General features: G+C 44.3%; 1 protein-coding gene across 1 annotated transcript in view; it reads right to left on the reverse strand.

Moving 5' to 3' along the window:
- Window positions 1-21,388, reverse strand: part of RSPO3 (R-spondin 3) — a 63,704-nt gene extending 42,316 nt beyond the window's left edge. The window contains exons 1-2 of the mRNA XM_032998118.2: window positions 21,103-21,388; window positions 20,705-20,850 (exon numbers count right to left, since the gene is read on the reverse strand). Of these exons, the coding sequence (XP_032854009.2) occupies window positions 20,705-20,850; window positions 21,103-21,179 (223 nt within the window). The 5' untranslated portion in view covers window positions 21,180-21,388. The remainder of the gene's footprint in view (window positions 1-20,704; window positions 20,851-21,102) is intronic.
- Between the last annotated feature and the right edge of the window lie 223 nt (window positions 21,389-21,611).

The following is a 21,611-nucleotide window of genomic DNA, read 5'->3' on the forward strand; positions in this document are numbered from 1 at the left end:
GGCACCTTCAGACATCCCTTGCCGCTGCACCCCTGGCTAGGGGCTGCACATATCAGCAAGCCAGCTGTTTGTTAGCATTTTGCTTTAAGATAGCATCAGCAATATCATAATTTTCTTACTCACAGTGAGTTGTATTATGCTCATCAATCTGATTCTGATGACATAAAAAAAGAGAATTAAATAATTGTGGATAAAAGCAAATAAAAATGCCATTTTTTAATATAGGGTGATGATCCAATATTTTCTTTGTGATTTGAGAACTACTTGCTTCACAGGAGTTTTCAGAAATAAAATAAACTTCAGTTTCCTTTAAACAAACTCCACATTGTTGCCTTATGAACAAAATTGGGTTTTTATGTCTCATAAGGTTTCAATGTAGCATATCTGCTGGATGAGGCATCAGTGTAAGCAAACAGATGGTAGGAGACTTGCTGATTTTACCACAATATATTTGTGCAGGATAGAAAAATGGAGAATCTCAAGAAAGTGTCCTTTAGATTTCACATAATTTTCTCTTGCTATGTCTTAGCCACTTATCTAATACAGTTTAATATTCATATGAAATTACTGGCAAAACAAAATAAAACTAACAGTACCTTCTCATTTTTAAAAACCTAAGCATGCATCTAAAATTCGTCAATGTGGTCTCTTCCTCAGTTTGTTTATTCTTTATATCAGAAGAAATTAAGAAAACATAATAAATTAATATTTTAAAGAGGATGTAAAGATGGAATGTTGTTTATTGTAAAAATGGAGTGAAATGATGGAATCCTTCTCTTTCAAAAAGTAGAAGGAATAACAAGACAAGTTATTCACTGTTCATCATACTTTCCACTTTATTTCTTCAAACTAGCATCTAGGAGGAGTGTTTAAGGTGTTGTCTCTATGGAACTTGGAGACATCATTACCTTATACAGAATATTCCCTCAGCCAGCATGGCTGTGAGCAAAAGAAGAAAAAGTATTATGATAGCCTCTCTTTTTACACTTTTCTTTCATCCTCATTGCACTGTGGCTCCTGTTCTGGAAGTGTAGGGCTGGATCCTCCCTCCTGCTGACCCTAAGGTATGACTTCACAACTGGGCTAAGTGGCTGTAAAATGTTTCCATTCTCAATCAACATTTCAAGTTGAATGTGCTTGTGCTGTAATCGACCATATGGCAATGGAATAGCAAATTTTGAGAAACAGTTGTTTTCATCACGATCATTACATCGTAAGATAAGTGGGAATGACCCACAGCATCACAAACTTAAGGGGAAATTACATCCAAGAAGCCCCCCTGAAATGATGTATAATTAAAATGTCTGCTGTCCTTGAATATTCAAGCATGTCTCCAGAGTAGGAATTAAGAACTCTGGAGGTTCAGTTCCCTTTCAACTACATTTTAACACCTCTGAAAGATTTTTATCTAATTTTTAAAATTAAGGTGCCTGCACTTGGCACCCATGCTGGGATTCATCTCCCCTGGTTGTAGGCTCTGAAGATTTGCACATCCATGATTGACCCAGCTGTCCAGGCTCCTCAAGCGTCAACACGGGTCTTGTTGGGTTTAACTCTTCTATGGACAGAGAGGGGGAGATCCTCAGGGCTCGGGGACACCAGACTTTGTAGTCATTGGAGGCAAACAGGCACTTCTAGGGCTCAGTCCATCTGAACTATCTTAAACCTCTGCCTAAGGATGAGATGGCCTGGGAATTACCATGTAATGTCCAATGACTAGCTCAGTTCTTGTGTTTGTGCTCTCAATGACTGGAGTCAAGGGACGTGGTAAAATTATTTATTTGTGTCAAGTGTCACTGTCCTGTAAAAATCAGCAGAGACCTGCCAAATTATCCAGTGGAAGATCTGTTCCTTGAGGTACCTAAGAGGTCTGACCACCTGGAATTCAGCAATATTTGCAAATAAGTGATCTGTGTGTCTTAAAATAAGATCACTGCTGCTGGCTGCTCTTAAAAGATAACTTATCTGCCTCCTTTTCACTTTCTGAAAAATTATGGCAACGCCTTCTTGCAATCCTGTCGAGAATTAATATGAAAAATTAACTGATATTTGTACAGGTTTTGAAAGGTGCATTCTTGCTGCTGCTTCTTGTTATTGTTTTGAGGTGAATACAGTCACTTAGGGGAGTTTTGTGCAGAACAACGCCAGTTGCTCTCAGCTATCCATGCCCATTAGCTTAGAAGTACTCCTTACTAATGTTCCCCTTGCTTGAATAAACCATCAAGTCTGCCCCTCTGTAGCTTTTCTAGAGCATGAGCATCTCTTCTGCCTGACCTCCTGAATCTCCCACATATGCACACATGGAGGTACAGAAGAAGATAAAACGCTTTACATCCTACATAACATTCATCATCCTTGCCCCTGTCAAGAAGCTCAGGATGGCTCCCTTACCCTCTCCTGCTGGCTACTGGCTTTAGAGGTGGAAGAGTGTTGGCACCTGGAAGCCTATAAACACATTCAGAAAGACCAAGGCCTAAAGAAGACTTCATGGCTTTCTGTCTCCTGCTTTTGGACACAATGTGTGGTGCAAGGCCAGACCCAGTCTGTAGCATTCTCTGGCAGACAGGTACTGACTTCAGTCAAATATCAGAAATGGCCCTGCCTCAGCAGCAGCTTGAAAAATGTCCTGCAACCACTGGAGTCAGGCACATCCCTGCCTGTGCTTCGAGTCCATCTCATGCTTGGGAACCAGTGGTAACACCATGTTTACATTATTTGTGCTGGGTACCAGTTGACCATCCAGAGTGGAAGCTGGAACAGATGTTACCCTCCTCTTCAATCTTGACACAAGCCCAGTATCTGAACTACTGAGGAGGCACCTAATAACTTCTTTTGCCACCTCCCTTTCTATTTAACTTGCTGAGGCCTGCCTCAAGTGATCACAAGCACTGTATCTTCCCTTTTTCTTTTTCTGGGAAACCTGCAGCACCAAACTTTACCTTAACAAATTTCATCCTTCTTCCCTGCTGTGACACTGAAGCCACCAATTCCATAAGCCACTGCGATCAGTGATGGGAGTACCCAACAAGTCAGCATCTTCCTGCTCAGCAGCTCATACCCAACTCTCCCAGTTGCCCAGCTTGCTTTTATTTATTTCTTCAGTAAAGATCTAAACTCACATACAGAAAATGGTGACTCAAATTTTGAAAAGTCAGATGTGGTTATGAGACTGAAATGAAAGAATGAACACAGATAACTCCCAGACACTATCCAGACATTTTCTTTAAGGTAGGGGGACAGGAAAGGACAAGGAGGCTGCCAGCTTCAAAAATTAGACATGATACTAAGAGGTCTGTCTTACATGCAGTATTTCTGAGTACCAGACATTGCAACCCTAGAAAAGCATCATGAGTGGCCTGGATGAGCCCCAGGTCTTTTTGTTTGCAGAACCTAACCTGTGCAAGGTGGACTGTAGAGCCAAGTCTGGTGATCCTTTTTTTACCCCTTCTGTATTGGAACCAGAACACTCTACTCACTGCAAACTGACAATAAACAATGTCATTAAAAAAAAGAATCAGTATCTCCAACCTTTGTTGGGATAGAGAATTCTGCTATAGTATGTATATGTGTAGACATGTATCTGCTGTTCACTGTGTATATTGTGTATGTTTTCAGCAAAGATATTGGTTAGCATGTAGATGCATTTATACATCTTCATTCATCTCTGTTGTAAATGTGGCCATTTTTATACTCAGAATTGAATCCATTGGAAAGTAGCTTCTGTCAGTATTACTTCTTAAATATCTCATTGCCAGCCCCAGAACACTGTTAGTGTTCATCCCTTTTCTGCTACTGACATCACACTGCACAGTGAATGTTTAAGATACTATATAGTCAGAACAATAAAAGTTACAAATTCCACCAGACCAGTGCTTGTCTTTTCCCCTGTAACACATGATGATTCTTGATACATTTTGGGGTAGGAGAGGACTTGGGGTTTTTGGTTGTGTTTTTTTTTTATATTTTTGGGTCAGACCAAAGAAAAGTAAGGACATCCAAACTGGGGCTCTGAGTACTTTTGCAGCCCCATGGAGATCATTTAAAATACTTTGGTCAGAATAACACATTCTACCCATTGCTGTCTACAAGATTTGCAAGCATGGTGCACACATTACAGAATTCTGTCTCTGCACTGATTATTTATAATGATAACACACTGACACTCAAATTACACTGTGTTCTGGCTGCTGCTGTCTATCTTGCTCTTTCCTACAAGCAGCCTAGAGGTAGGACTTTCATATGCATTTGTAAAGCGCATATTGCTGCAGACATTAATAAGAGCTATCACTTAGGAGCAGTTACTTACACTTTGTTTAATCTCTAATGGATTCTTCTAAATATTTACAGTAGAACAGTTGTCAGACCAAATGCTGGAAATCACTGGCAACTTCCCAGCAGCCAAAAGGGAGAGAGAGGAGGAGAGAAGAGAGAAGAGAAGAGAAGAGAAGAGAAGAGAAGAGAAGAGAAGAGAAGAGAAGAGAAGAGAAGAGAAGAGAAGAGAAGAGAAGAGAAGAGAAGAGAAGAGAAGAGAAGAGAAGAGAAGAGAAGAGAAGAGAAGAGAAGAGAAGAGAAGAGAAGAGAAGAGAAGAGAAGAGAAGAGAAGAGAAGAGAAGAGAAGAGAAGAGAAGAGAAGAGAAGAGAAGAGAAGAGAAGAGAAGAGAAGAGAAGAGAAGAGAAGAGAAGAGAAGAGAAGAGAAGAGAAGAGAAGAGAAGAGAAGAGAAGAGAAGAGAAGAGAAGAGAAGAGAAGAGAAGAGAAGAGAAGAGAAGAGAAGAGAAGAGAAGAGAAGAGAAGAGAAGAGAAGAGAAGAGAAGAGAAGAGAAGAGAAGAGAAGAGAAGAGAAGAGAAGAGAAGAGAAGAGAAGAGAAGAGAAGAGAAGAGAAGAGAAGAGAAGAGAAGAGAAGAGAAGAGAAGAGAAGAGAAGAGAAGAGAAGAGAAGAGAAGAGAAGAGAAGAGAAGAGAAGAGAAGAGAAGAGAAGAGAAGAGAAGAGAAGAGAAGAGAAGAGAAGAGAAGAGAAGAGAAGAGAAGAGGAATATCCCACTCATTGCATTCCTCTGTGGGGTTTTAGTAAGCCAGAGCCTGCATTCTGTAACTTGGTGGCACTGAGCAAGGACAGTCCAGAGAATTGTGCACGCACCAGCCTCGAGCTGTGCTTCAGCCACGTAAAACTGTCTCTATTCTTGCTAATCTTGAGGGAAGTGACCTTTTGCTTTGCAGACCGTGAAGTAAATAAACTGTCTGAAAGGTCAGTGACTGCTGCAAGAGGTGGAGGAGCTCCAAACTCTTTGGGGGTGTCAGCATAGGGCAGGGTGCAGTTTGTCATTGGTTGCACTGCACCCTGCACTTGGTCAGTCTCTCAGCTGTTGGATCTGGACCCTGCAGTATCCCCCTGTTGTTGTAGCTCTCTGGCACAGGCTGATTGAAGACATATGGACTATATATATATTAAGAAAAAAAAAAAAAAGTGAAGCCCATGAGGCTGAAAGAAAGCCTTTGGTGGGCTTCATCTCCACAGCCTCTGAAGTTGCCTTGGCCCTGATGTGCAAGATGTGTGTGGACGAGGAACAAGAGGATGGGCAGCAGTGGGAGCCTGTAGCTCCTGGGAGGGACCCGTGTGCCAGCAGCAGCTGGCTGGCAGATCACCCAGCCGGCTGTCTAGCTGTGCCCAAGTGGGGCCCCGGGCAGGCAGGAGGAGGGGGCAGCGGCCGCATCGCTGCTTTGCATCTGGCAGAAGTGCCGGCACATGGGAGGGGGACCTGAGACAGGAGGCACTTGTGTGGCTCACTGTCTCCCACTGTGACACAGCAGGTCTGTACTTACAGAGGAAGACTTCAAGCATTTTTGTCTTGATTTTGAGAAATTTCCATAGATTTGAAAATGAGAGCTTTGCCTGAATAAGAATCTGTGAATTTATCCAGATATAGAAGTTTTCGGTAGTATTTGCTATTGTAAGGGCCTATCCTAATTTTGAGACGTGCGTGTGTGCGTGCGCGCGCGTGTGTGTGAATGTATATGTGTATGAATGCATGTGCAAGAGGGAGAGAAATCTTACTGCCTAAAACTGTTCTGCCAAGATAAACTTTGGAGCATTTTATAAATTAACTCTGCTCTATGTGTTTATTTTTCTTTTGGAGATTCTAAAAGGAGACTGTTCAACTCATCTTATTAGAAGCAGCATATTTTTTTAAAGAGAAAAATAAGTTCCTACTCTGCACTGGAAAGTATTTGCTATTTTCAGCTAAAAGTATTCTTTCCTTCTGACCTGGCATATTCGATAAGATTTATATTTCTGACCTGACATTAGGTAGTTAAGATTTATTCTTCTATATTAACTTTACTGAGCTTGCAAGCTATTCATTTACAGCATAGGGAATATATTTATGGCAGAAGCAAAGAAAGTTCACTACAAAGTAGTAAAATATGTTATTAGGAGTGTCCTGTAGACTGATGAAAATTGCGAGTACCCTTGCAGCTGGCTCCCTTCTGGCTCTCTTTTCCTTCTTTGTTATTTCAACTTTAAAACTTGAATTTGAAGTCAGTTTCGATGGTGAATAACTTAAAAGAGTCCAGATGATTCTAATATATCCGCCTATATATACGTATGTATATGCTGTGATTGAGAGGTGCAGGGAAGGGGATAACAAGTGACTTGAATTCTCTCCGCGTTCTGCTGGCAATGACCCAGGCATAAGTAACATTGGACCTCGCTCTCCTGCCAGTATAAATCAGGAGGAACTCCACTGAGATATAAAGCTGTTGTGTGAGTGAGAGCTGAATCAGATGTAGAGCTTTCCTATATCCAAAGGTGTGGGCCCAGGCAATCCGTTAATGTCCAATTGACTTAAAGAGGAGAACCGCAGACTATGATGGAAACCTGGAAGCACTTCAAGCCTCTATAGACAGAAAGTTGGAAAGTTAAAGTCCTCCTATTGAAATCAGTGACAAAACCTTCCATTAACTTCAAGAGGAACAGAATCAGGCCCTAGAAATGGCTGGAAGCCAAAGAACTGGATGGCTCAAGAAATAGGTAATAGGAGCTGATGACTTTCACCAATAAATCACCATTGCAAACCCGGCCGTGCTTGGTTTATCCTCAAAATTGCTTTCATCTGATGTTTGTTTGAAACTGTATGCATTGTAAAATCTTCAAGAAGAACTGGCAGTCATGATAGCTGTCTCAGCAAGAGGCCGACGGCTGGACAGGGTGTGGTATCTCCTCTGTCCCCACATCATCGGAAAGAGTCCATCTTAAAGAGAAGCAAGCACTGGCCTGCCTATAGGGAAAGCAGTTCTTGGGGTCTGCTGCTATCCAGAGGTTTTCTATTTCAGAAACTGTCAGACTAACTCTGTAAATCCACTTAGACTAAATATATTGGGGGGAGGGGGATATGGCTCCACAGCAAGCCAAGAGGAGAAGTAGATATTTCCATTTGTAGACATTATTCAACTGCTGTCACAAGAGAGAATAGAGATGTGCAGAGCTTTGAGGAATTAAATGTGTCAGAGAAAGGGCTTGGCATAGGGAAAGTTAGGACCATTAAGCATTACGAAAGCTAGGAATAGAATGCAGCAAGCAGTGCTGAGAATTGCAGTTCGGCTGATGAATTCCACTGCCCATCCCTTCTGTGACACTGCATCGCTCTGCAGCTGAGGAGGAGGATTTTGTAAGTTGCACTAAATTGAGGCCAGTTGCCCCGCCATCCATCATGGCACTCCCTGGCAAAGTTGTGGCGAAATGCAAAGCATTATGGAGGGGACTTTCCTCCCCTCCCCAATATTTTTGCAAACAGTGAAGTTTGTCCACTGGTCCCTGAAGGGTCCTGCCCTACTGCTTGGAGAGCAGTGGACAAACTGGGTAAATATTTTGCTATTTGTGCTTGGACAAACAGCCATAGCCATGCTTGATGTCAGCTGATATATTCACCACTTTCCAAACTTCACCCTTCATATTCTTGTATTTGATAGACCTCAGGGATACATACTCTATTACAGTACGCAAACTTTTCCAGCTCCTTCCTTACTTCTACCAGGCCACGTCTGACAAAGGCTCCAAGAATTCACATCTTTTTGTATATGCAAGGATTCATAGCTTGTTTTTACAATCTGACTTTGTAAATCAAAGGAGCTGCTCACTGCTTCTTCTCTCTCACCAAGAAACCTACTGCTATCATCAAGTCATCACACCACAGCTCAAGGGCACCCATTCTCTTTCCATGATTTCTCCTCAAAACCCTGAGCTCAAACCTGTAAGATGCAATAACTTGTAGCTTGGCATCAAAAGGGAAAAGTACGCCAAGGAGAAAACTTTCTTATAGGTACGAATAAGGGAGTGAGGGAGAGGGAATACAAAGGGAGTGTTTCTCTGGGGTGACACTAAGGAAGAATAGGAATTGGTAGGCCGATGAGAAAAAAATATTTTAAAAATTCATCTGACAAAGGGCACATTATCCTATACCATACATAACACTGTCACATGTGAATGCTGGTGTGTCTGCTCTGGTTCACTACATTCACCTGCTAGTTCTTGTTTCCAGTGGGCTTGGTTTGGATCCAGGCATGTTATGGGTAGTGAGGACAGGGACCACACCTGTATTAAATCAGGAAGACTAGTGGAGCTGACCTAGAGTTCCTCTGCCGCTTGTCACTTCAGAAACCACAGCATTTTGGTCTAAGCCTGTGTGCTTATTTAGCTAATCTGGTTTGGTGTATGTTCTCACTCTGCGAATTACTTCATCACTACTTAGAGAAATAGTGCCGAAGTTCAATACCTGTAGGAAGAGATGGAAGCTTGACAGCAGTAACTGAGCACGTGGCAAAGTAGGACAAAGCTCCAGAGTACACAGTGCTGGGCAAGGTGAATAAGTACAGCATGGGGAAAGCAGTAAAAGTATTCCTCCCACACTTTTAAGTGTCTATTTACAGCTATTGTCTGACAAAAGATGGTGGAATACCCTCGCTCCCTTTACCAGCACCTTGCAAAGAGAAGCGCAGATTGCATTGCTGCTCCTTTTCTTGGTGGGTGACAACAAAAATCCCCCATCAACCATCAAGTCTTTTAATAGCCCGTATAAACATTTAGGCTGGATTCTGAGCACATGCAGATTTTATGCTGGCAGAGCTCTGTGAGTTATTTGCTTCCTGACACGAGCTGTAACTAGAAGCAGAATCAATCCCTTAACGTTTAAGAGATGCTTATTCTGACTAAACCAACTCGCATTAAAAACATTGCAGAGGCCCTAATTGAAAACCTCGTGTTAGTCTGGCATGTGCCTTATGAACATGACATTTCTGTTCACTGATAAAAAGGAGGAATATTATCTCTCCTTGCTGTTCCCTCAGCACATGCACAGATGCAGGTACCCACATGCACCCACACACGGGACGTCCCCCAGGAATCTCACCAATAGCGCTGTGGGGTTGTCATGGGGGCAAGGAAAGACTCTTTTTCTCTAGCAGCACCAATTTTCCCTGCCCAGAGACCAGCCTAAGGAACAACATTTTCCTTCTCCTTGCCTGAGTAAAATTTCCAGCCTAGTGATACATGTCATATGAAAAGGAAGAAAGGTTTCACCTGTACACAGCCAAAAAAGGAAGGGCCCATATAACTTTCTGGTATAGTTTTAAGCATGCCAGGCTCAACAGAAAGAGAAGAGGGTTCCTCTACCAAGCTTCCTGTACATTTTTTTTTAATTTAGTGTTTGGTTTAACCAATGTAAAACTAATGATCTTATTTTCCATGACCAAAGAGACCATAAGAACAGTGGGAGAAGAGATGGAGACAAACCAAAGAGCTTTGCATGGTTTGAAAGAAAACTTCTGTCTAGGGTCATCAGTTACTTTTTTAAGACACTGGTACATTTTACGACAATTATAAAGTGAAAATACTTTAAGAACACATCAAGACCTTTCATTCTTGCTTGTGTCTATGTGAATTTGTTTGTATGTATGTGAATGTGTATATACAGATATGAATATGTAGGGGAGAAGGGAGACATAACTAAAACTATGAGCATTTATATTATTTTTATTTATTATTTATATGTTTCATTTTATATTTTTATATTTTTCTAAAATATTATTACTATATTTTACATCAAAATGATTATTTTTTTCACTATTTTGTGACTGGTTTTAAACAACACCCTGCAGTTTTTTGTAGGTTTATGGTTTTCTGACACCTTTGTCAAGTGTTATATATGCTGACGGTCAAAAAGGTATTTTTAACAGATCATGGGCACAGACTGTGTAAAGCTGTTTTTCCAACTCTAGGACTACAGCTGTAGGCTTAAGGGGCTCCAGGGGATGAAGTAGGAGTCAGGGAGCATGAGAAGGAAGCTTCTGAATAAGCTCTCTTATATGCAGTACTGCAATTTCTGTGGCTGATCTCTTTTGGACAAGATGTGTCCAAGGTCTCTGCATACTTCCAGGTGAAAAACACAGGCTCTTTTTGGTGCACACAACGGTAACCACAGTCAGTCATGGAACCAGGGTAGAAGGCTCGATCAGCAAGTTCCATAGACGAATAACTTATTTTTCAACAAAATATGCAAGGCTTCAGAAAGGATTATGGATTGACTTTCATAATGCTTGGTGGTCTTTTAGTGGTAGCTATGGTTAGAATCCTCCTTTTTTACATAATCAATGAAGCATAGAAATGCAAAAGAAGACTACTCTTTTGATTTATCTGTTTTCATCTGGACTCAGGAGTGATTTATACTGAGGAAGAAATTAATTTCTCCACTCACTGGGTAGCTGGGAAATTATGTGATTTCAGGAAGAGGTGAATAGCAGCCTGTCCTCAGCTCAAAAGGGTACAGCCTCCTTTGTGGCCAGCCAGATCCTGGCAAATAGGAATAAGACCCCCCCACTCCAGCTGCTCCCCACCCAGCACTCGTAACCTCCACAAAGCTTGGGAAGACTTCTGTTCATTAGAGTACCCAGCCACAGTACGTAGATAAATTGTAAAATAAAGCCTATTTGTAACCTCCTCCATAATTTTCACATCCATGGACTGATCAAGCCCACTCTGACCTCCGAGAGACCACACAACCATAAGATATTTCACCACTTGTTACATTATTTCCTGAAATATCCTGAACTCAGAGTTAGTAATGTAACAGCTTACTTGTTCTAAGGCATACATTTGAAAAAAGCTGGAGGTTTAAAGCATGATCTCAGTGAATTACTCAGATGAAAGTACGTGATACCCAGCCATGTAAAAGAATAAGCATTCTCAAACCATACCGATTTTGTAGGCTGTTAGCTGAAATAAATTATGCCAACAGAGAAAGGGAAAATATTTTTGTCTACAGTCTGTCCAGAGGAACTTGTTTTTATATTCACCTATTCCTCAAAATGACTTTGCTCTTTTCTTAGGAAATAATATATGACATAAGCAGTCATGTGGATGTCCTCTTGCTGACATTCTCACAACTGAATCCTACTGAAAAATTCTTACACCACTGAAGCTTCCCCTCAATGGGTAGCTTGAAGAGCATTTTTAAGTTGTTTCATTTCTAAAGCCAGGGCCTTGGGCTTAAAAATGCTTGTCCAGGACATAGCACGAGTTATAAATTCTACACTCTTGTACAGAACTCTACTTTTGCTTTTAATACACCCTTAACTCTGAAACTCTTTAATTGCTCAACTCTTCATAAAACATAAACACAAAAGACGAATGTGTGACTTCATTTTGGACTGCAAAACAGAAACTGTTTCTTTGCAAAATACCAAATGGTGTAATTTATTTACCTTTCCTGCCTTCAAGATCTCATCTATTAGATTTTTTGATATCTGTGGCCATCATGCCCAGCACAAGGAGGTCTCATCTCAGTTGATTATTTTCAGCTGTTATACCAAAACTTTATAGAATCTTCATCCATCTCCATCTATTTGCTGAATACATGCATTTCACATCTTCTGACTCGCTTGGTAAATAGATATCCTTTCATCCCACTTGGTTCTATTTTGGAGGGGTAATTCTTCACTCAGCAGTGTAACATAAAGTAAAATAAAACCAACCAGTCCTTATTCAGTGGCATAGAAGAAAGTGAAATCAATTATGAACATTCTAGGAAAAGGAAACAAGGTTATGAAACACTTGCCGACGCTGGTGTTTGTAATCTTCATGAATAAACAATGCAATAACATTGGGCAAGTGTGCGGGGGAGGCATGCTCTGAAGAAACTGGCTCCTTTCCTCTCTTTGACCAGTTGAGCTGTTATGAATAAAAAATGTTGTTGCTAAAGAAATCTGTAATAAATCCTGTTGGGAGTATTACATGTGCTGATAACATACATAAACTTTGTAAACATATTAAAGTGTCAGGTTTTAGTAGCTCTGGTTCATGTGGATGTTTGTAAATGTTAGTCAAGAAATGCAATGGAAATATTCTGCTACCAGCTGGTTGCTCCTACATTTCTGGTTCGCATGAGACCCTTCTCTTCCTTCCCCTTGAAACAGAACCTCACTTTGTAAGGCAGATGAGGAAAAAGGGCTCAAGCTGTAACTCTGCTGTAGCTTCCCACTAAAACACCATCACCAGAGAAGCTGCACACCTGGTGAGTTATTTGGAGAGAAGTAGGGTGGATGAGCTGGTGCTTGATAAAGGATTTATGCTATTCTGAACATCCCTACTTTGTGTAGCAATGCCCTCCATCGACGCCTCCATCAAAGTACAGCTGGCAGCCCTGAGCAAGGCATCTAAGTTGCCTTTCAGTAGGTGGAAAGAGCTGGGTGCTTCCAAAAGGGATTGAAAAAAAACGGCACACTGAGCAAGGATTCTAATCCTAGTCACAGGGAAATGCTGGGGTCAGAAACTGTCTCAAATCCTGGTTGTCCAGGGGACTTAGGTGCCCTGCCACTGCTACCCAGCCCTGCAAGCCAATCTATTCTTTAGCAAAAGAAAGGATACCTCACTCTTTTCTTCCGAAACACACCAAGTGGTGAGCAGCAATCTTGCTGCCCTTAATGTATCCAAAACCTTAGCAGCCAAAATATTCAGCCAGGAGTTGAAAATCTAAGTTAAATTAGTTCTTATATCTAGCATGACTCTAGCTTGTATTGATCTGCTCTAATAAACTTGCTTTTTATCACCTGAATTTACATCTAATCTCAGGTCATTTGGTTGTACTCATTTTAGTTAGCACAGAAGGGGAAAGGGCTCAGGGGGCCTGTGTACGGGAGCTGGCGTGTGTGTGACTATATTCTAGTTTCAGTAAGCGATTGCCTGCAGAGTCTTGTGCCTCCTGTGGAAGAACTTTGTATTGTTATTTTTATTATTAATTATGATAGATTTATTGCCTTTTTAACCCAGGGTTTCTTTACGAGAAAATCTCAAAAGTCTCTGCAGAAGAGACCCGAACTCGGAAGCCTCCCATACCAGGTGGATGTTTCATGTCAGTAAGCTGAAGTCTCATGTCAGAAACAACAGAACGTCTGAGAAATGCCTGTGCGTCAAGGGTGAGGTGGCAGTTAAGCAGGGCTTATGAAGGTAAGGGACTCAGGTGTTTAAATCCTGCCCCAGACACACCTTAGGCACCTAAGTCCTGTTCTTGGATCTGAGCCGTGCTCTGTCTGCACTCGCACTTTCCAGGAAGCTGCAGGAATCGCACATCGTTGCCATTCCAACACCCATCAATGAGCTCCTGTTTTATTTTACAGTGCCCCAAAATCTGCTTTACCCTGCAGGAAATATAGAATGTCTGAAATCCCATCTAGGACCCTTCAAGTTTAAACATGAAACATGTCAGGACATAAAACTGACACACAATAAGAAGCTTGAAAGGATAAAGTTTATAGCAGCGCACTACCAGAACTTGTTGTAGGCCTGTGGTTCAGGGTTTTACTTTCATTTAGAAGTACCACTATATACAGTTCTTTATGTTCTTCCTCCTAATTACTCTGCTTTGTGGAGCCAACGTATCGGTGCAAGGCCAGGGTGCTGCTCGGAGCAGGCGGGAGCTCGGTGCTGTGGCCGCAGCCAAAGGCGAGGTGCCCCTTCACGGCTCTCCCAGTTCAGCTCCAGTCCCCACGGCTGAGTTCTTGCCTAGCAGTACTGGAGGGAGATGAGTTTTGTGGCTCCCTTGCTTCACTGGGTGCTATTTTTGAACACACGAGGAAATAACACTAACATTTCAAAATGCATAGTCTATAGGTCATAATCTAGAAATTGAAACACAAAAATGTTTAGTAGTCAGCTATCATATAACTGTAGTACAATTGTTCCTTCTTTTTAAGTTCTGTTGCTCATCGCACTGCTCACTGCTAACAACAAAAATTGGGTTAAAGTAATTGTTAATAAATTCGGTTCTATTTTATTATGACAAAGCGCCTGATAAGTAATTGTTCTGCCATCGCCAGAAGCTCAGTTATTCAATTATTTATAAAAAAATGTAGTTCTTCTCTTTTTTCTTTCTTTTTTTTTTTTTTTTGTTGAGAGCCATAACATGTTTTGCATGAATAAATATTTTCTGAGTATTTTTATCTATCTGCGGCATTGTTTGTGGTAATAGCAGACAGACAGACTTTTGTGTAAAAACGTACATGGTTTCAGCTGCCTTTTGTCATCTGATAAGATTGCTTTGTTCTGCATTACTTTGGTAAAAAATTGGCAAAGTGATTTTGAGTAGTTCAGACTCCAAAATTAGAAATGAGACTAAAATATTATTTTTTTTATTAGCTTTTATATCTCCTCCACCAGCCTTTCGCAACTTTTCATTTAATTTCAAGAGCAAAAGGAACAATTTACTGTTGGGGAAAAAATTTCTTAAGAACCTACATAGTTTTAACAGATGAGTTTTCCTAGTAGTCACTGTCTATAAATGATTGAATATGAAATGGTAGACAGCTTATAAATGCTAGCAATAAATAGCAGTGGTCAAGTCAGTACACTAGCTTTATTAACCAGAAAGCAAAATGAGCACGCTAAGCAAGAGATAATGATTAAGTCTGATTTTTAAGTCCTAGCTCAGATTTTATTAGGCGTAACTTCCATTATCTTCAGTGAAAAATTTACAGCATGAAGAAACAGCAGACCGGGAATTTGTAAAGGCTTAATACACTAATAACAAAGCTTAAAAGAAGAAATTAATCTCAGAGTTAACTTTATTGATTTCAGTTGTCTCAATAGGTGAAAGTAGTAAAAAGGCTGTTCTTTTCATCTGCTTAAGGAAGAGATCGCCTCCCAAGCAGGCTACATATCATAGTTTTGAAAGGTACAGAGCATTGGTTTTTCCTACACAGGGGTCGTACATATTTGGATCACGCAAATTTGCAAGTACTCTAGCATAGGAATTCTTCCAAACACAAAATGTTTCCTGAGGTCCCACAGAAAAAAAGCTCTCTCCAGCTCCATCCAAGTCCATGGGACTTTCTTCACTGAAAGCAAAGGAGGCTGGTTCAAGCTCTAAAACCAGCTCATTAATAATAGCAATATTTTATTCTGCCTGCAAAGATAAATAGGACTTTTTATATATTTCCTTGATATACCATCCTACATCAATGTCTTTGGGAAGTTGTGGTAATATATGTATTTACAGTTAACATGAATTTTATATAGCATAAGAAATGTCTTCAGCAGCTGAAAGAAGCAAAATCTGAAATTATCACACCTTCAGATGTCAGGTATGAAATGGAAACTGGCCTGTAACGTCCTTTAGCCTCTTGGGATAATAACACATATCGTTCCACATGCAGCTGGTAAACTTCAAGCACATATCTACATGCACATAGAGTTGTGAAAAAACAACTCAAGCAGGCTATCCCTATAGTACTTCTAACGCTTTCAGCAATGGGTAGTGATTTTCTAATATTTAATTATTTCAGATATCGCTACAATGAAATACATTCGCAGTTTATGAAATACAATGACATAGTTCTCTGTCTGCTTTTGGTTTTAATGAGTGCAATAGGAATTTTACAGTCTATTTCGAAACAAACAGGATCTCATCCAAAAATGAGAAATATAGTTTCATTGCAAAAAAGATGCACTTGTCACCAGCAATTATTGACCCTGACAATACTAATATGAAAATATCACAGAAAAAAAAAATATTAATGGCATACAAGTACTCTGAAAGAGAACTAACACTGAATAATTTAATCCCGCCCAAGGTCAGATTCAGCTTACTTGATGGCTGCTTGCTTGGCTAACTTCTGCTTTAAATTACTGCACTCAGATACTAAACTGTTTATTTTTTAAAAAAATTGGTAACAACACCTATGTTATATATAGAACGTGTAGCATTACCATCTGTGCCATGCCAACCCTAAACATACATGTTGATATCAGTAATACATATATTGACGGTGAACTATTAAAAAGATTGCTTCCAAAATGCAGTATTATTTTAACTAATAACGCAATTCCTCTCTCCTTGTTGACATTTTACGTCCATATGAATGACACCCTCCACAAGGGTATAAAAGAACCTGAAGACATAACTTTACCGGTTTGTGTTTTGTCAGTTCTCTCCCGTTTTATTTTCTTTTGTATAGCTATGCTTCCAAACAGGCTGTTACGCATCTGCTTGATTTTTAATTCCTAAGTAGTTGCATGCAAACCAGGCCAGAGAGGCAGAACGTTTGCAGAGTGGAGCCCTCCACTCCTGACCGTGACCAGAGGCAGATGCTGGAAGACCTGCAGTCCCACGTCAAAGAAGGAGCAACCGACTGACCGCCGGGTACTGCGAACGTGCCGCCACAGCAAAAGGCAGGAGGCAGTTGCCAACATCAGATACTGATGGGCTACCAATTATGTACATCATGGTACCGCTACATCCAAATTGCCGTTCCACTAAGTCATACTGATAGTTTTACTCCCAGATGTAGGAGTTGCGGTACAAATGCAGAATTTTCTATCGCTTTGCTTACTTTAGTCATGTCCAAATTTAGTCTGTGGATCACTGGTAGTCCACAGGGTCATGGCAAATGGTCTGCTGGTCATTCACAGACCCACAGACCCAGAGCAAATAATAATTCATTTCCGTCAGTTAAAAGGTCAATGAGAAAGGTGCACAACTGTCAGTACTAAGTTTTGAGGGCTGGTGGTGGCCTGCAGAGCCAAAATATTTTGGAACTATTGACTTAAACCTACTTTTTTCCTAAGCAAACTGTAATCACTGGCAGATACATAGAACTTCTTATTTATAGGTGTGCTAGTCTATACTCGGCTGCTTATTAATCTCTCTTTTAGGACCTGAAAACGCAACTTAATTTATTAATTGCTCTTATCAGGATAAAAACAAATCTCTCTGCTAATATGTTTGCTTTTGAACTTTTATTGATCTCGCTTGCTATGTCTAATTATGGACCCAATCCTCTGCATTCCTTAGTGGACTTCAGAGGATTTTTGCCTCTGCACAGCCAACCATGCATTTATTACCGATCATGAGACAGAAATTTAGTGTGCTCAAACTAGAAACTTCAGTAAGGAGTTTGGCTAGTGAAAGGACTGCAGACCAGACTTTTCTCCTAGTAAAGATTACTTTGGCAATATGTACAAAATAAGTAATGCTTCAGGACCACGTCCTTCTGGTGGGGTAAATTAACACAGAAACTTCATTTTACACTGCTGAAAGTCTGGCCCAGCATATTCTGAATTAGTCAGTTCAGGCTTTGTTATTCCTTTATCATAAAATGTGGAGTCCACAATATAGTCCGTAGAATGGGGGACTTGGATATTAAACAAATAATGTAACATGGGCTCGCTGACTGCTTGATGGCAAGTGGTTTGTACTGTATTTAAAAATATATAGGTTAAATGGAAATTTGAAAACGCCTCCCTAGTGATGAGTTTAGGATTTAGGCTTAAATGAGACTATCTGGGCAAAAGAAACAGAAACCCAGAGGAAGTCTTACATGTAGCAGATGAATTTGACAGGTGTTTTCTTTATCTGCACACTATCATTGTTCTCAGGTTCCAGTATTCACTAACAGTGATTCATAGATTTTTAAAGACAAAATGATCAGTGCAACTGGTGACCGTAACCTCTTTTATAATAACTTTCATGAACGCTCATGCTCTAATTTTTGCTTCACACCAAACAACCACTAGTTATACCAAAGCATGTTTTACAACCAGCCCGATTTGAAGACCTCGGCCAGTGGACGACGCACATGGTGTCCAGGTGAGGTGTCCTGACGGTTATTTGTCTTCACTGCCAAAATAACGAGCCAGGTTTCCATTCTGACTCTTTCTAGCTGTGATTTTTCAGCCACTTGCTCTTCTGCGAATTTAACCTAACTCTTGCATTGTAAGCAGCAAACTCTGAGCAAGTACTCAGTACCTTCTCCGCGCTGTACCAATCAGCTAATTATTTGCAGCCCACGCTTCCACCTCTCACCTCCCGAAAACCGCGCTGGTGCCCGGGAAGGACCCAGGCGGGCCGGCGCTCGCATGAGGAGCACCGGGACACCGCGGCAGCCCTGCGCCCAGCCCCCAGGCCGGCAGCGGGGCAGGAGGGCGACCTACCTTCCCCCCCCCACCACCCCCCCCCCAAAAAAAAAAAGGGCGGCCCCCAAGGGGGGAGCAGGGGCCGAGCGGAGCCGAGCCGAACCGAACCGAGCCGAGTGGAGCCGAGCCGAACCGAACCGAGCCGAGTTGGAGCCGAGCCGAACCGAACCGAGCCGAGTTGGAGCCGAACTAAGCCGAGTGGAGCCGAGCCGGACCGAGCGGAGCCGAGCGGAGCCGAGCGGAGCACCTGCCGGCGGGCGCTGCCCGCCGCGGCACAGGACAGCAGAGGTCGCCGCCGGCCCGGCTCTGGCCCGGCGCGGCGCGCACCAGGTGTCGGAGCAAGGACGGGTGGAAGCGGGGGGGGGGGGGCCCTCTCCACGACCCTCGCCCCACAGTGTAGGGAGGGTGGGTCCTGCCCCCCTCCCACCCCCCCAAACACCCACCCCTGTGCCCCCTGAACCCCTCCACCGCGCCCGTCGGAGTGCCCCCGCGGAGGCTGGGAAGGGGGAAGGGGGCAGCCGCGGCTTGTGGGCCCGCGGCTGCCAGGGGTTAAAGGAGTGGGTGGGAAGTGATGGAGGCTGCGGAGCCCTCCCTTGCCAAGGATAATAAATCGGATGCCCTGACATGTTTTACTTAGCCCTCAGTGCTCCCTCGCTGCGTGGCCGTGGGGATGGGCGGGCTGGAGCCCCGCTCTCTCTCGGCCTCGGCTACGCTTTAGGGGCACTTTAGGTGAATCAAACCTTGTGTGCAGGAGGTAAACCATACAAAGGAGGCTTTCAAGGGCTAGCCGTGCCAAGCAGGGGAAGGGAGCGAGGGCTGAGCAAAAAAAAAAAAAAAAAAAAACAAAAACCAAAAAACAACAAAACAAAACACAACAAAACAAACAACAAAAAAAAATAGTAACCCCTCCGTCCTCTCCCTGAGGAAGTAACTCAGTTACTTCTCGCCGATTAAGTGCAGGCTGCCCTGTTCTGTGACATCCCCTGGGTATCGGCAGCTGTCAGGGGAAGAGGACAGGCACGAGCAGCCCCTCCGCGGGAGGTGCGCCAAAAAATGCCTCCCCGCCCCAGAAACAGCGACGGGTCCGATGCAAGGCGGGGTGGCAAGGCGGGACCTGGGGCACGTCCCGCTGCCGCGTCCCGCCGCCGCCGGCAGCTGCCCGGCGGGGGGGTGCGGGGTGCGTGGGGTGCGGGGTGTGTGCCACCGCGGACCCGCGTGGCCGGAGCTGCCGGCCCCGCCGGAGCCCCACGCCGGCGGCGGAGCCCCACGCCCGTGGCAGCGCCCCGCGACCTGGACAGCGCCTTCCCGAGGGGGCGACTCGGCGCTGCCTCTCTTTTCTTCCCGCCCCGATGCCGGAGGGGATCTCCTCGCCTCTGGTCTCCCACATCGCTTCCTCCAGACCTCAGCGCCCAAGGAGCTGCTGCCAGCCCCCCCCGGGGACTGCCCCTCGCCCCCCGGCCCTCCTGGCTCCCTCCTGCCACCACCTCGGACCCAGGCGGCTTTGGGCTGGGGCTGGCTAAATCAGAAGGGACGAACTCCCCTCATCCCATGGGATTAAAAAAAAAAAAAAAAAACAAAACAAAAAAACAACCAACACCCAAACCCCAGAAAAAAGCAGGGGCCACAGCCCCGGGGCGGTGCCGATGCAAGACCCAGGGGCTTCCCAGACGGTGCCATCGAAGTGACTAGTGGCGAGTGGAGGTTGGCAGCCAGCGGGCCGGGCAGCGCCGCGACACCCCAAGCCCCCCACTCCGCATCGCCGGGCGCCAGACTTAACCTACAACGATAACCTGTACTGCTGGTTCTCGGGGTGGAGGCTTCTCCCTCCGTCCTCCCCCCAGGTCGCTAAACGGTGACCGGGGTGGAGAAAGACGCCTAGGGCATCACGGCAACAAGTTACCTGTCGTGTCATCGCGCTTTCCCTTTAGGAAGTGGAAAGAGCTAGGAAAGGACGTTCCCCTTTGCCAGACATTAAAATATAAAGGAGCAGGCGCAGGTTCTCCCGGAGCCGGCTCTGCTCATCCCGGTGAGGTGAGAGAGAAAAGCAGAAAGAGATCAAAAATTGCCTTCATCCCTCCAACTCAATGAAACTGCTGCCTGCAAATCCGCTCGGCCGCGCCGAGGACGCGGGATTTGCTCTTCCCAGCGCGCTCGCACAGGCACCGGGGGCACGGGACCCCCCCCCGGACAGGTGAACAGCACAACGAGAGGATGCAGAAGTTACCAAAGTATAAAGCTCTTCGCACTTACTTCTTCCCTGTCGCCGTACCCTGGAGGCGTGCTGGCTGCCAATGTATTCCATAAAGTTCAAAGTGATAAAAAACCAAGAAATCAGTCGCAATTGCATAGTAACCCTTTGAGAGTTCGACTTCTCCTTTTCGTTCTTTTTGTCTTTCCTTTAAAAAAAAAAAAAAAGTAAACCGGGGTGGCAGGCGGCAAGGGATGAACACAGCAGCAGAAATACCTGCACTGAGATCCAAAGCTGGGCTTGGCCGGCTTGATGGCTTTTGCCTTTTTTTTTTTTGTGCCTTTTTTTTTTTTTTCCTTGCTTTTTTTTTTTTTTTTTTTTTTTTTTTTTTTTCTTCCTCCTTCCCCTCCGCTTTTCCTATTGCGCTTTCCAACCGTCCGCCCCGCTACCTGCCGCAAACCTCAGAGGGGAGTCAGCAGCGGAGAGGAGCCGAGCAGCCGCCGCCGGGGTCCATGCCGGGCCGGTGGCCGGCAGCATGTTGGGGGGGTGCCGGGGTGCGTGCGGCTGTGCGCGCCCCTGCGAGAGCCGGGCGGGCGAGGTGCCGACAGGACGGAAGGATGGATGGATGGCGGTGGGAGAGGAGTGTGCGAGGGCGGGAGCGGCGGGGGGGCAGGAGGAGGACCCAGCCCCGCCGCCGCCGCTCCGGAGCAGCCGCGCTCTGCGCCGCGGGCACCGCCAGCCGCCGGGCGCAGGTGGGCCGGCCCCCCCCCCCCCCCCCCCCCCTCCCTCCCTCCCCCGCCTCCCCCGGCTCTCCCGCCCGCCGAACGGGAGCCCCCGGGCTTCATGCGGGAGCAGCTCCGGAGCGGGGCCCCGGGGGAGAGGCCCCGGGGCGGGGCGGGGCGGGAGGAGGCGAGCCCCAGCGCCCCGGCACGGCGGGGGGAGGCTCCCCGCTCCCGGCCGAGCCCCCTC

This window comes from Tyto alba, unplaced genomic scaffold (assembly GCF_018691265.1).
Source record: "Tyto alba isolate M040663 unplaced genomic scaffold, T.alba_DEE_v4.0 Super-Scaffold_22, whole genome shotgun sequence".
Lineage (NCBI taxonomy): Eukaryota > Metazoa > Chordata > Aves > Strigiformes > Tytonidae > Tyto > Tyto alba.